The following is a 16,277-nucleotide window of genomic DNA, read 5'->3' as shown; positions in this document are numbered from 1 at the left end:
CATCTCAGCTCCTCCTCTCCACTCTCCCGGCCACTCACTGCCTGTCTTACTGGATCAAACAAAAAGTGCATTACCCTGGAAGACCCCCAGAGTGACAGGTAACCTCGCCTGGCTGAGCCTTTCCACATTTATTTATTTGCAATAAATTCTCCCAAACGAAATGATTGCGATCGTCATGTTATGGCTTAAGGATTTTTTGGGAAAAAGCTTGCTAAATTATTTTCCTTCGAATTAACAAAGTCACAAGTTTAAGACACAAAGAACTGAAAAAAAAGCAGAACAAAATTTGGTTCTGCCAATACACCGCAATCTGTAGATTGAGGGGAGACCTGATAGACGTCTGTCTAGAAAATTCTGAGAGGGTTGATGGTGGGGGAGAGGTACAATGAAACCTTGCTTGCAGCAACACCAGACAAGCCCACAAAAGCAAGCAGTACACCTCAAGTACAAGACAGTGTAAAAAAGACAATGAAAGTGTGTTATTGCAAACATCTACAATTAATGGTTCAATGGTACTTTATTGTCACATGTAGCTAGGTACGGTGTTTCTTTTTGTTTTAATCTAAATTCAGTAAAAATCTTACTAACATAGGCACAAAAATAAGCACATTCAGACTTAGGCACAAGAGTGTAAAGATAGTAGATTACACTAAGGCAATACACGTCGCCACATATCCAGGGCCATTTTGTACCCTTCAAGCTCAGAGTTTGTAAAATAGTCTTTACTGGACCATAAAGGTCTGTTGTCCTGGCGACAGAAAACAAGTACATGACAGTGCACGAGGTGGTCTGTAGTGTTCTGTTACTGAGGTTGGAATATGACATATTTAATTGCCCAATATCCAATGTCTTACATTATTTTTAACCATCATTTTTATAGTGCAATAACTGCAGTTATTATTGTTTCCTTTATTTTAGTTTAGTTTATTATTGTCACATGTGAACATTGTACATCGGTACAGTGAAAGGATTTTTGCTGCGTGGTATCCAGTCCGCAAAAAGACTATGCATGATTACAATCAAGCCGTCCACAGTGTACAGATGCAGGATCAAGGGTATAGCATTTAGTGCAAGATAAAGTCCAATAATGTCTGATTAATGATAGTTTGAGGGTCTCCAATGAGGTGGATAGATGGTAGGTCAGGACTGCTCTCTAACTAGTGAGAGGACGTTCAGTTGCCTGATAACAGCGGGGAAGAACCTCTCCCTGAATCTGGAGGTGTGCGATTTCACAATTCTGTACCTCATGCCTGGTGGGGGAGGGGAGAAGAGAGAGTGGTCCTTGATTATGCTGGCGTTGTTGCCGAGGCAGCCTCTGGGTCTCCATTTCCTACAGTAACCCATCTTAGATAGACACAAAATGCTGGGGTAATTCAGCGGGCCAGGCAGCATCTGTGGAGAGAAGAACTTCATCGATCTCATCCCAGTCGTACTCCTCAACTCCTCTTCCATCCCTACAGCCAGGTTTGCCTCTTGTAGCCACTTGGCCTACTGTTTTACCATTTCAGGAGAAAGGCTAGGCACAATGGTCCCTAGAAAAACTGACCACATCTGTGACCCACTACTTAGGGAAGTATCGATGGTTCTGCGGACCAAGACGTTGAAGGTTTATTGTTGACAGCACTGACAATCTGATTCATAGGTTCGATGGCACCAGGCATTCAAATGGAGGTGTGTGTGGATTCAGTGGAATCTGCAATCAATGCTGAACTGGGAGGTACGTATTACGCGGGGAATGGGGCGATATGGATCACGTGCAGGCAGAGAATAGTTTACCTCGGCATCACATTTGCCAGAGATATTGTAGGTAATTAACCTACAAACCCGCATATCTTTGGGAAGTGGGAGGAAACCGGAGCACCCGGAGGAAACAGATTTAAAATAGTGTAGCGAAATACAGCGCGGAAACAGGCCCTTCGGCCCACCGAGTCCACACCAACCAACGAACACACGTACAGTAGGACTATTCTACACACTCGGGGAAATTTACAGAAGCCAATTAACCTACAAACCTACAAACCTGCATGTCTTTGGAGTGTGGGAGGAAACCGGAGCACCCGGAGAAAACCCACAACATCACAGGGAGAACGGACAAACTCTGTACAGACAGCACCGTAGTCAGGATTGAACCCAGGTCTCTGGCGCTGTGAGGCGCAACTCTACCACTGCACCACCTTGCCGCCCAATCTGTTACTGATGTTTCTGTTGAGAAATTATTAATACCTGTTCTTGTTTTGCAGGAGCAAGTCGAATTGAACTGTGTTCCAGTCTCATAGAAGGTGGCATCACCCCCAGTATTGGTGAGCAGCAAGTGGCTTATTTTTGGTCTTATTTCTCTAATCGACAAGGGCAGGGAAAAGCAAAGTCACGGAGATGCGCTGCAAGCTTCCTTCAATCCCTTTCCAGAGCCACACAGGGCAGCGCACCAGTTCTGAGGGAGAAGGCAGGAGAATGGGGTTGAGACGGAAAAATAGATTCAGCCATGGTCAAATGGCGGAGCAGACTCGATGGGCCGAATGGCCTAATTCTGCTGCTACGTCTTATATTCAGTGCTTCCTTCTCAATAGAATAGGAGATTCAGTGTCAGATGTAGCAGTGTCACATAAAGTGACCTCGGTTGCGGTCTGTGTGGAGTTTGCATTTTCTTACGTTCTCCTGTGACTGCTGGGCATGGGTTCCATCCCACATCTGAAACACATGTGGGTTTGTAGGTTAATTGGTTGCTGTAAACTGACCCTAGTGTGTAGGACATAGAACTAGTGTATGTGTGATCGATGATCAGTGTGGGTGGGCGGGCTTGGTGGGTCGAAGGGCATGTTTCCACCCTGTATCTCTGGGTGCTCCGGTTTTCTCCCCCATCCCAAAGACATGCAGGATTGTAGGTTAATTGGCCCCTGTAAATTGTCCTTAGCGCGTAGGGAGTAGATGAGGAAGTGGGATAACAGCACTAGTGTGAATGGGTGATTGATGGACGGTACGGACTCGGTGGGGCAAAGGGCCTGTTTGTGTGCTGCATCTTTCGAATCAATCAACACCAGACCATTTGGGCCAAGGGTCCGGTTTCTATGCACTAGGCAGATTGTAACCCTCTCTCCTCTCTTGTATTAGATGCCGCTCCACTGTTTCCAGTCATGTTCTCCTCTCTTGTCTTTCCCGGGATACTGCCTGGATTAGAGGGTGTTAGCGTGAAGGAGAGGTTGGACAAACTTGGATTGTTTTCTCTGGAATGCCGGTGGCTGAGGGCAGACATGATAGAAGTATATGAAATTGTGAAGGAAAGGAATGCATTTCTGAAGATAAGGTGTTGGAATAACTCGAGGGCCTGAGCTACAGGGGGAGGTTGGGCAGGCTAGGACTCTATTCCTTGGAGCGCCGGAGGATGAGGGATCATCTTATAGAGGCGTGTAAAATAATGAGGGGAATAGATAGGGTGAATGCACAGAGTATTTTACCAAGGGTAGCGGGGTATCAGGAACAGAGAACATAGACGGCAAAGATTTAATAGTAGGAAGATTTACCCGAGGATCAACATTTTTACACAGAGAGTGGTGGGTATATAGAACGAGCTGCCAGAGGAGGTAGCTGAGGTAGGTACTATAACAACATTTAAAAGACAGTTGGACAAGTACACGGATAGGAGAGGTTTAGTGGGATATGGGCCAAACGCAAGCAAGTGGGACTAGTGTAGATGGGGCAACTTGGTTGGCACGGATGAGTTGGGCCAAAGGGCCTGATTCCCGATTGACTGGTTTGGGAGTGGGGACAGAGAGAGGGAAGAAAACTGTACGACCCTGGGTCAAAATGGAGATAGGCACAAGTGCTGGAGTAACTCAGCGGGTCAGGCAGCATCTCAGGAGAAAAGTTTCGGGTCTTCAGAACTTCAGTTAGTTCCGACTCGAAAAGGCACCCTATTCACTTTCTCCTGAGATGCAATCTGAACCCGCTGAGTTACTCCAGCTTTTTGCATCTATCTTCTGACCTACTGACTAGTTTAGTTTAGTTCAGCTTAGTTTAGCTCAGCTTTCCTTAGCTTAGTTTGGCTTAGATTGGCTACGGTTTATGTTAGCTTTGCTCAGTTTACTTTAGGGGTGCTTAGTTTAGTTCCTTTTCCGGTGTGTCTATGTTCGGTAGGAAAGCCACGTCGGCAGTTGCTTCCCACACAGGGGGGGGTGAGAGTAGAGAGACCCGAGAAAACTTTTGTGTTGTGCCTAAGAGGGCTTGTATTGGTGGGGGTGCAGGTTATGGAGCGAAGGTTGCAGTTGGTGAAGCAGCGGTATAGGGGTGCCGGTCTCAGCGGGTTTGCCATGGTCCGTCCGCGCGGAGGGGACTTCCTCTACAACGACAGCGAGATCGAAGTCATGAAGAGAGACATCAGGATGGTGAAAGCCAACGGAGCAGACGGCGCCGTGTTCGGGGTGTTGACGGACGACGGAGGGGTCAACGCTCAAGTTTGCATGGACCTGATCGGTACGAGTCTCACACTTACCTGCGACAACCAGACTCCGGCTTTTAGTTTACCTTGGTTTAACTCAACTTAGTGCAGGTTAGCATGTTAAACTTTAGCTTAATTAAGTTTAGCTTACCTTAGTTTAGTGAAGTTTAGCCGTAAATTAAGTCTGATGAAGAGTATCGACTGGAAACGTCCATAGATGCTGCCTGACATGCTGAATTACTCCAGCATTTTGTGTTTATCTTAAGTGTAGCTTAGTTTAGTTTAATTAGCTTACTTTAATTTAGATTAGTTATGCTTAGTTTAGTTTATCTTAGTTTAGCTTAGCTTAATTTAGCTTAGTTTAGTGAGACAGCACGGAAACAAGCCCTTCGATTCAATGCATTTCGTTGTCTCTGTACTGTACACTGACAATGACAATTAAAATTGAATCTGAAATTGAATCTGAATCCGAACGACCGAGTCTGCGCCGATCAGCAATCACCCAGTACACTAGCACTATCGTACACACTGGGGGCAATTTACAGAGGCCAATTAACCAATAAACCCACACGTCTTTCGGATGTGGGAGGATACCGGAGCACCCAGAGGAAACACACGCGGTTACCAGGAGAACGTGTAAACTCCGTACAGACAGCACCCGTAGTCAGGATGGGAACGGGCTGTAAGGCAGCAACACTACCCCAGCGCCACTGCGCCGTCCTTGAGGGTGGGTACGATCTGGAGATCTGCCAAACTTTTACAATTAGGGACACAAACACATTAGGGAAACACGGTGGCACAGCTGGTAGAGCTGCTGCCTCACAGCGCCAGAGCCCCGGGTTCGATCCTGACCTCGGGTGCTGCATGTGTGTCGAGTTTGTATGTCCTCCCTGTGACCACGCAGGTTTTCTCCGAGTGGTTTCCTCCCTTATTCCAAAGAAGTGCAGATTTGCAGGTTAATTGGCTCTCTGTAAATTGTGTGTCGGGAGTGGATGAGAAAGTGGGATAACATAGAACTAGTGAACTCGGTGGGCTGAAGGGCCTGCTTCCATGTTCTAAACTAAACTAGTTCAGGCAGCATCTCTGAAGAACATGGATAGGTCACGTTTTTGGGTCGGGAACAGACCCTACCTATCCATGTTCTGCAGAGATGCTGCCTGACCTCCTGCACTTTCTCCTTCTCTTTTGTAAACCGGCATCTGCAGTTCCTTGTGTCTCAACCTATCACACTTGTTCTTTCACACACTTTTTTTGCACAGAGGGTGGCAGGTGTATGGAGCGAGCTGCCAGGGGATGTAGTTGAGGCAAGTGCTACAGCAGGATTTTGGAGAGGTGGATGGGTAAGAAAGGTTTGATGGATATGGGCCAAATGCGGGTAAATGGGACTAGCGTAGTTAGGGCATGTTTGTCAGTCAGAGTCTGGCTGTTTGTTCAGAGTCATAGAGTCCTGCAGCACAGGAATCGACACAACTCCTCCATGCCGACAAAGATGCCCCACCTACACTAGTCCCACCCGCCCACATTGAGCCCATAACCCTCTAAAGCTTTCCTTTTCATGTACATCCAAGTATATTTTAAATGTTGTTATGGTATCTGCCTCAACAATGTCCTTTAGCAACTCGCTCCATATACCCAGTACCTTCCGTGTGAAATCATTTCCCACAAAATGTTCCTATTTCATTTCCAATTACTAAGAGTTTATTTTTGCGTTTATTTTCATTTTACGTGTTCATTCAGGATGTTTAACTATTTCTTCCATTCTCTTGCAGCTGAATCTCGACCCTTGTCCGTGACCTTTCACAGAGGTGAGTACATTTGAGAGAGGAAGGATTACTCATAACAGTACCTTATGCAATCCTGAGTCATGTCATTTGCCGCTGGTACCTTATTCTTATAGAGTCACACAGCGTGGAAACAGGCCCTTTGGCTCAACTATGCCCACACGGACCAACATGTCCCATCCACGCTAGTCCAACCTGCCTGCACTCCAACCATGTACCTGTCCAGATGTATTTTAAACGTTATGACAGTACCTGCCCCAACTACCTCCTCAAGCAACTTGTTCCATACACCCACCACCCTTTGTGTGAGCTAGATGAGGCAGGTGCTATATCTAGCAGCAGAGGATGGAATTCATTGCCATAGACAGCTGTAGAGGTCAAGTCATTGGGTATTTTTAAAGCAGAGATTGACAGGTTGTTGATGAGTAAGGGTGTCAATGGTTAGGGGAGAAGGTAGGAGAATGGGACTGAGAGGAAAGTATAGATTAGCCATGATTGAGTGGTAGAGCGGATGAGCCGAATGGTGTAATTCTGCTCCTTTGTCTTATAAATCTTATAAACCTAAAACTAAATCTAAATGGGATTAGTTTAGATGAAACATCTTGGTCAGCGTGGACGTGTTGGGCCGAAGGACCTGTTTCTAGGGCTCTGTGATTTGGCATGCTTTATTTTCCACAAGCCTCCTGTAGTTTAGATTAGTTTAATTTATTGTCACGTGTAATAAGAGACAGTGAAATGCTTCTGATGCATGCTAATGAGTCAGCGGAAAGACTAAGGTAGACAAAAGTGCTCGAAACGTTGCCTATTTCCTTCGCTCCATAGATGCTGCTGCACCCGCTGAGTTTCTCCAGCACTTTTGTCTACCAGCGGAAAGACTATACATGATTACAATCGAGCCATCCACAGTGCACTGGTACAGGATACATGGAATAACATTTAGTGCAAGATAAAGTCCGATTAAGGATAGTCCAAGCATGTCCAATGAAGTAGATGGTAGGTCAGGACACCTCTCTAGTTGGTGATAGGATGGTTCAGTTGCCTGATAGCTACTGGGAAGAAACTGTCCCTGAATCTGGAGGTGTGCGTTTTCACACTCCTGTATCTCTTGCCTAACGGAAAAGGTGAGTAGAGTGAATGACTGGGGTGCGACTGGTCCTTGATTTTGCTGCTGGCCTTGCCGAAGCAGTGTGAAGTGTAGATGGAGTTAATGGAAGGGAGGTTTGTTTGTGTGATGGTCTGGGCTGCATCTACAACTCTTTGCAATTCCTAGTTCGACTGCACTGTTTGCCTCACACCTCCTGTGTGTCTTCTTTCAGCCTTCGATATGGTACACAACCCCTGCGCATCGCTGGAGTGTCTCATCTCTCTGGGCTTTGAACGAGTCCTCACCAGCGGTTGTGACAGCACCGCACTAGAGGGACTGCCGACTATCAAGCGCTTGATTGAGCAGGTGAGTTGAAAGTTTTGGTTAGATTAGAGTCACAGCACGTAAACTGGCCCTTCAAGCAACTGAGTCCATGCCAATCATTAATCAACCGTTCACACTAGTTCTATGTTATCCCACTTTCCCAATACGCTAGAAGGTAGGAGAATGGCCTCCCAATTTACAGAGGCCAATCAACCTCCAAACCGTGTGGATTTTCTCCGGGTGACCCGGTCTTCTCCCACATTATGTGCAGGTTCGTAGGTGAATTCGCTTCTGCTCTGGTTTCTTCCCCGTCTCAGGGATGTGGGAGGAAACTGGAGCACCCGGAGGAAACCCTTGCGGTTACAGGGAGAACGCGCAGACTCCACACAGACAGCGTCTGGGGTCAGGATCGAACCAGGGTCTCTGGCGCAGTGTGGCAGCGGCTCTACCAGCTGCGCCACCATGCTGCCCGCATTGTCTCCTGGGTCATGTAGAACATACTGTTCTCAGTCCGCCTTGGCCTACGTGATCTGCCAGTTGTTAAACACTTTATCTCCCCTTCCCATTCCCTAAACTTTCTGTCCTGGGCTTTCTCCACTGTCACAGTGAGGCCAAAAGCAAATTGGAGGAACAGCACCTCATATTTTGTTGGGCAGCTTCAACCGCAGTTGTATAAGTATTGATTTCAATAACTTCGAGTAACCCTTGCAACCCCTCTCTCTCCATCCTTCCACTACGCTAGTCATCATACTAATTTCACTATCGTTCTGTTGAGTTTCACTGTCTGTATAATTCGCTATCACCTAGCCCAGAGCCAACAATAGACCATTGTGGGCTCCACCTTTCCTTGATTATCGTTAGTTTTTCGATATCTTTCATCCGTTCTTTCTATATTTCTCTATAATCACCGTCTATATCTCTTGTTTCCCTATCCTCTGACCTTCAGTCTGAAGAAGGGTCTTCACCCGAAACATCACCTATTCCTTCTCTCCAGAGATGCTCCCCGATCAGCTGTGTTACTCCAGCTATTCGGTTTAAACCAACATCTGCAGTTCCTTCCTGCACATGTTCCTTTCTGTTCTTCAACCCTCTGTCTGGAAAAGGATCCTGTGGACGGCACATCTCTGAGTGAGCAAGATTCTCCTCTTCTCTGACGTAACTTAATCGATCTCCGTGAGATAGGAAATTTGGCCGATCAGTAAAATTCCTTTATTTTGATTACTAACGTTATTTATGTTTTAATTCATATTTTTCAGGCAAAGCGAAGGATAATTGTTGTAGCAGGTATCTACACTTTTTGTTTCAATATTATTCTGTAGATTTTAATTATTTTTTAAAATTGTAATGAAGAGACTATGGACTGGGGTGGGGTTGAATAAGCGAGTTCGGTATCTCGATAAACGCAAGGAATCATGGGATTGGTCAAAGGTCATGCGGGATTAAAATAAAGCGAATGCAGCACTCTATAAACTGTATAAATTGTTATCTAATCTCCCAAGGAATTAATCTAGAGTTCTGTCAATTCAATAACTTCCTTTCTTGTTCTGCTGTTCACACACAACTTACACAGTCCCAAATCCGGTTCAGTTCATTAATCTGCAATTATGAGATATTCAAAAAGTTAAAGAATTTATTATTTTAATTTAATCCTTAATGTGTTTGCTCCTAGAATAAGAAAATATTACTTGTGTTTGAAACATTTTCTTATCTTTATTCATAATTTATGTGTAAAAATATGTTTAATGTGAGGCAGGCAGCGACTGTATCAGTGTGATGTGGGCTGATGCTTTACCTACAGGCGGTGTGAATGTACCGTTAAGGCAAAGATTCATCTCCGAGGAAACCTGAGTACAGGGTTGGCCCTTTGTGAAGGAGCCGCCAATCCAATATAAGACATTTAACTGGGAAATGCCTGCCGTTTAGTATTGGATAGACTGAGTGGAGGGTCTGTGTTGTTCCACGTGTGCGGTGCGTTTCCCCCAGCCATCTCGCCAAGTGCACGTTGACCAGCACAGTTCGCCAGCCCTTGTTAGCAGAGGCTCTTTGTGCGGGTGTTACCCGAAGCCCAAAGGTTTTGTGGAGGTTCTACGTTAGGATCAGGCACGCAGCGAGCTAGCGAGAGGGCTGTCAGATCAGATCAGCCCAGGTTGCCGAGTGGCCGAAGGGCAGATTTTAATGGGTCTTTATTAACCTGTTCCGTCTGTGCAGCATCGCCAGCTCTCTCTCTCTCTCAGATCCCCCACCCCAATTGTCGACAAAGTCTGACTGAGAAAATGCTCCCACTCATATTACGGGTTGGCCCGGTGATTGCCCACTTTCTGGGGCGGGCAGCGTCTCCTTCAAAGAGAGCGAGAACAGGTTCCGTCAGCTGGGGAGCTGTGACCCACTCCTGAGTGAAGCCTCTAGTTTGGCTGCGGTTCAAATGGCTGCAAATTCTCATAATTATAACTGCCCAGTCACCCGGAACCGGCTCCCAACTGTGTGCCCTGACAGTCTGGAACCAACCCCAGAGGTTAAAGCGACATCATCTTTATTTAAACCAACCCACCTCGAAGGTTTAACTGGCCTGTTCAAATCCAATCTGAACTTTCCAACCTACCCCCCACACAGCACATTCTCCTCGTTTCCTTCAATCCATGAAGGTTGTTTAGATAGGAATGTAAGGACTGTCTCAAATTGGTTGACCACACAACTTGTAATTCATGCAAATCAATATTGAATTTGAATGGCTGTGACTCAGGCTAATGCCAGAGATTTGATAATTGACAGGTTCATTCCAGGTTCTTGCGTTTTCAAGGCTGGTGCTATATTTAGTCAATAATTGAAATAGATACAATTGTGGATGTGTGCATACTGCTGATATATTTGACGGATGAATTTATTTATAAATTTCATTTAAATTAATACGCAGGTCCGTACACACACAGTAGCTCAGCTGGCGAGAATGTTTATCCCGAATGACCCATGACCTGGGCATGCGCAGTTGTAATACCGAACTCGCTTATTCAGATTGACCTAAAAGAGGATTTTGTCAAAAATGGATCAATATTGTCAGTTCTGACCTTTGCCATTGTATTTGAGTCATAGCTATACAGGGTCATAGGGTCAGTCTGAAGAAGGGTCCCGACCCAAAATGTCACCCATCTCTTTCCTCCAGAGATGCTGCCTGACCCGCTGAGTTACTCCAGAACTTTGTGTCTATATGCAGGGTCATATTTGAGCCATAGGGCTATAGAGAAGGCTAAATAACCTAAAACAGTACAGCACAAGAAAAGGCGCTTCAGCCCACCATGTTCATGCCGAACACATTTTGGACAGCACAGTGCTGTCTCATAGCATATAGCAAGGGAGACCCGGTTTGATCCTGACATTAGGTGCTATATCTGTGGAGCTTGCACGTTCTCCCTGTGACCTCGAGGCTTTCCTCCAGGTGATCCGGTTTCCTCCCACATTCCAAAGACGTACAGGTTTGTAGGTTAATCAGCCTCTGTAAATTGCACCCAGTGTGTAGAGAGTAGATGAGAACGTGGTGATCAGCGTGGACTCGGTGGGCCGAAGGGCCTGTTTTCATGCTGTATCTCTCAATCAATCATCTGCAGTTCCTACATCTCCTTAAAATTTTAGTTGAGTATAGAGATACAACCTGGATATAGGCCCTTTAGCCCTCTGAGTCCACGTCGACCAGCGATCACAAGTAGACTAGCTCCATCCTACACACTAGAGACAATTATCATAAGACAATTAACCTACAAGCCTGCACGTATATGGAGTGTGGGGGAAGAAACGGATAGAAATTAAACCCAGGAGTAGTGGCCATACAATCCCTTCGAGCGCTGCACTGTGCCATCCTTCAATATGATCATGGCTTGATCATCCAACTCATGAGACCGTACCTGCAGTCTGCATCCATACCCCCTGATCCCCTTAGCCACAGAGGCCACATCTCAACTCCCTGATTAAATATTGCCAATGAACTGGCCTCAACTACCCTCTAAAGTGCAGAGAGGGCTCCAGAGATTCACCACTCTCTGTGTGAAAAAAGTTCTTCTCATCTCGATTTTAAAGGATCGAAGGTTACCCCCTTAAACTCAGCGGCTGTGACCCATCTATGTCGAAGGACTAGGCAACGTTTCGGGCCGAAACCCTTCTTCTGACATCTAGCCTGTCGGCCCGAAAAGAATTTTGTAAGTTTCTATAAGATGCCCCCGCTGAATCTCCTAAATCTCTAGAGACCTATAAACAACCAATGTTATCCAAGTGCTGTTCTTCATAATAAACAAGACATCCTGACATCCCAGGAATCAGTCATGGTGAACAGCTCTCTAAAACTCCCTCTATGGCAATAATGTCCAACAATAAATTTGGAGACATAAAACTGTACGTAAAAAAAGAAACCGGAATAAAGCAAGAAAACCCATGCATTCACAGTGAGACCATACAATCTCTGTACAAAAGGCACCCAGGGTCAAGATTACATCCAGGTCTCTGGCGCTGTGAGATAGCAACTCGACCGCTGCGCCACTGTGCCATCCTTAAAATGATTGCATTTCCCTTCCTTGTCGTTGTGGGGCTTCATGAGACTGCCACTAGGGGTCAGTGTCTGCATCCTTTCCCCCTCTGCAGTCACTGCCTTATGTTGGTTCTGAATTAAAGAGAAACCGAGGACAGAATTTCAGGCAGAAACTGATTACAAATTTCATTGTATCCTTTAAATAGAGGACTGAATAGGTTGGGTCTGGTTTCCCTAAAGTGAAAGAGGCTTAGGGCTGACAAAGAGGTTTGCAAAACTACAAAGGGCATCGATAAGATAGACACAGAGTGCTGGAGAAACCAGCGGGTCAGGCAGCATCGCTGGAGAACAAGGTGACGTTTCGGGTCCAGACCCTTCTTCAGACTGAGAGTCAGGGGAGAGGGAAACTAGAGGTATGAAAAGGGCACAGGTAAGATGGAACATAGACACAAAATGTTGCAGTAACTCAGCTGGACTGGCAGCATCTCTGGGGAGACGGAATGGGTGATGTCTCAGGTCGAGACCCTTCTTCAGACTATTCCTTCATATATTCCTGAAGACTATTCTTCAGATACCATTCCTTCTCTCCAGAGATGCTGCCTGTCCCGCTGAGTTACTCCAGAATTTTGTGTCTATCTTCGGTTTAAACCAGCATCTGCAGTTCCTTCCCTACATTGGTAAGATGGATATGGCCACAGTCTTTATTCCAGGGTATACAACTAGAAGGCCTAGGTTTATGTTGAGAAGGGAGAGATCAAAAGTGGACCTGACCCATAGAGTCATACAGCACAGAAACAGGCCCTTCAGCCCAATGTCCATGCCGACCAAGATGCCCCCGGCTCAGCTAGTCCACCCATTTCCCCGCGTTTGGCCCATATCCCTCTAAACCTTACGCAATAAAAAGGAACTGCAGGCGCTGTTTCATACCAAAGATGGACACAAAATGCTGGAGTAACTCATTGGGTCAGATAACGTCTCTGGTGAAAATGGATAGGTGATGTTTCGGGTCTGAAGAAAGGTCCCGACCCAAAATGTCACCTATCCATTTTCTCTAGATATGCTGCCTGACTCAATATAGGTGCAGGAGTAGGCCATTCGGCCCTTCGAGCCAGCACCGCCATTCAATGTGATCATGGCTGATCATCCCCATTGTGCTGTGCCAGCACTTTGTGGCTGTCTTTCCTCTAAACCTTTCCTATCATAGAGATAGGAAGAGTCCATTTTTTCACGCAGAGTATGGTGGGTCTATGGGACTAGCTCCCAGAGGAGGTAGTTGAAGCAGGTACTATCACAAAATTAAGCAGGTACATGGATAGGAAAGAGTTTGGAGGGATATGTCAAACACGGGCAGGTGGGACTTGCTCAGTTAGGCTCCTTCGTCAGCATGGATGAGTTGGGCCGAAGGGCCTGTTTCTCTGCTGATTTTCTGGCACCCTCTGGATTCTCAGTTTTGCCGGACTAACAAATGTTACGACCTCGCGGGTGTGAGGGCGGGGGTGGGGAGATACCGACCCACAAAGCCGGCCGTGGAAAACGGCAATGGGAACGGATCTGCCATCCACGGCCTGGCCTGAGTTCCAGAGCCCAGGCCACAAGGGGCAAATTCCACCCGCCGATCGTCCGTGGAGGTCTCGATGAAGTCAGATTGGCTGCCTCTCCCGGCTTAGGCACCACATTTTCGGGGATGCGAGAGGCTGCCAGAGGGGATTTCAAGTGCGCTCTCGTAATTTTGACGATTAAAGGAGGTGCCGGACCACCAGTTGCCGGATAATGGGTGGTGGACCCGTACCAGCTGAGCGACACAGCAGATAGTGCTGCTATAAGATCGCCAACGGTGAACTTTTGCTCTGTTTCCAGGTACCTGCCCTGTATGTAGTTTCTTCCTCTCTGACCAAAACACATATTTTATTTTTCTTAGGTGGTGGAATTACGGAAAGAAACCTGCAAAGGATCCTGGAAAATTCCTGCATCCGCGAATTCCACTGTTCCGCCCGCTCGTCCCGAGAATCTTTAATGAAGTTTCGGTAAGACTAGTGGGATGATTGATTCAGGCGGTGGATTTTTGGGAATGTTTGAGCAGGTTACCTCCATTGCCTGATATTATTGCAGCTCCAGAAGACTTTGGTTAGGCTGCATTTGGAGTATTGCATGCAGTTCTGGTCGCCCCAATGCAGGAAGGATGTGGAGGCTTTGGAGAGAAAGGTGGGTGGTTTGGAGAGAAAGGTGGGTGGTTTGTGAGCGGTAGAGTTGCAGATACCCTGTACAAGAGTGAACTTTTAGGGGCTTTTAGATAGTCACCTGGATAAAGTATTTATTCATTCTTTCACATGCAAGGAATGGAGGAATATTGTCTCCTTTAATATTTAATATTGTCACGACTATCAAGGTGCAGTGAAAAGCTTTGTTTTGCATGCTAGACAATCAGATCAGATATACCAAACAATCAAGTCAAACTCAAGTACAATTGGCAGAGCAAAGGGGAAGATACAGAGTGCGGAATATAGTTCTCAGCATTGTAGCACACCAGTTCCAGAGACAAACTCCAACTTCCGCAATGGGGTAGAGGTGAACCAGACAGTACCCCAGCTTCTGAAGGACCGTTCAGAAGCCTGATAACAGAAGCTGTTCCTGAGTCTGGTGGAGCCCGTTTTCAAGCGTGTGTACGTTCTGCCAGACGGGAGCATGGACAAAGAGGAATGGAGGATGGAGAAGGAGGATGGGACTAGTGGAGATGGAGCATGTTGGTTGGAATGGACAAGTTGGGCCGAAGGGCCTGTTTCTACACTGTGTGACTATGACTGTCTGAGTCTTCTTCTTCTTCTTCTCATTAGGAATGTCTCGGTGTCCATGGGAGCGTCGATGGCCCCAGCAGAGTACATTGTGAAGGTGGCTGATATCAACAAGGTCAGGATGTTGATGGCCATTGCCAAGGATGTGGTATAAAACCCGAGATCATCAATCCTGGGATTGGCGGGAAGCAAGGAGCGGCGACAAGGAATTACCCCCCTTCCCTCTGAACATCATGAACCTTTGGTCTGTTGTAAACGGGAGCCATGTCAGGTCATATGAAGATGAACTCTGCCAACTCACACCACTTGTCCACCACCGATTTTCCGGCACCTTTGGTTCTGGAGCCTTTCTGGATTATCCATTTTGCCCGACCAACAGAGGTCACGGCCTCCGAGAGGAGTCTAACGGTACCGGTACCGGAGGCCGAGATACTGGTCTGCACCCTTGCCATCTTAATAGACATAGACATAGAAAATAGGTGCAGGAGTAGGCCATTCGGCCCTTCGAAACTGCACTGCCATTCAATATGATCATGGCTGACCATCCAACTCGGTATCCTGTACCTGCCTTCTGTCCATACCCCGATTCCTTTAGCCACAAGGGCCACATCTAACTCCCTCTTAAATAGAGCCAATGAACTGCCCTCAATTACCTTCTGTGGCAGAGAATTCCACAGATTCCACAGACTGTCTGTGTGAAAAATGTTTTCCTCATCTCGGTCTTAAAAGATTTCCCCCTTATCCTTAAACTGTGACCCCTTGTTCTGGACTTCCCCAACATCGGGAACAATCTTCCTGCATCTAGCCTGTCCAACCCCTTAAGAAATTTGTAAGTTTCTATAAGATCCCCCCTCAATCTTCTAAATTCTAGCGAGTACAAGCCGAGTCTATCCAGTCTTTCTTCATATGAAAGTCCTGACATCCTGGGAATCAGTCTGGCGAACCTTCTCTGTACTCCCTCTATGGCAATCCTTCCTTCAGCAGGACCACCTGAACTGCACAGAGTGCTCCAAGTGTGGTCTCACCAACGACTTGGCCAGTTGTAACATGACGTCCCAACTCCTGTACTCGATGCCCTGACTCAGTCACTTGTGACTTTGAATATCTTATCCACTTCAATCAGACTTCTCTGTTCTCACAGAACAGTTTCTCCGATGAAATCCCTCAACCATTTCAATATGTCTCCCTTGGTAAATCCCTTCTGTACCTTGACCTCATTCCTAATGCGCGGTACCCAGCATTGACTGCGATATTCTAGTTGATAACAAACCAGTTATTTTTATACTTTGTAATCTAGATCTTTATTAATAAAGTCGTGAATCCCCCTATGTTAGCTTTGCTAATTTATTCGAACAGT

At 46.4% G+C, this 16,277-nt stretch overlaps 1 protein-coding gene across 1 annotated transcript; it reads left to right on the top strand.

Annotated features, from left to right (window-relative positions):
* Window positions 1–27: 27 nt before the first annotated feature.
* On the top strand, window positions 28–16,248 carry cutc (cutC copper transporter homolog (E. coli)). Its single transcript, XM_055647056.1, has 9 exons — window positions 28–98; window positions 1,643–1,717; window positions 2,241–2,304; window positions 4,253–4,467; window positions 6,202–6,237; window positions 7,530–7,663; window positions 8,878–8,905; window positions 14,050–14,155; window positions 14,963–16,248. Exons 2-9 carry the CDS (start codon window positions 1,648–1,650, stop codon window positions 15,072–15,074), a joined length of 765 nt encoding a protein of 254 aa, XP_055503031.1. The 5' UTR covers window positions 28–98; window positions 1,643–1,647; the 3' UTR covers window positions 15,075–16,248.
* Window positions 16,249–16,277: the final 29 nt, after the last annotated feature.

Source organism: Leucoraja erinacea, chromosome 15 (assembly GCF_028641065.1).
Source record: "Leucoraja erinacea ecotype New England chromosome 15, Leri_hhj_1, whole genome shotgun sequence".
Classification (NCBI taxonomy): Eukaryota; Metazoa; Chordata; class Chondrichthyes; order Rajiformes; family Rajidae; genus Leucoraja; species Leucoraja erinaceus.
This window is presented reverse-complemented; position numbering and strand designations above follow the sequence as displayed.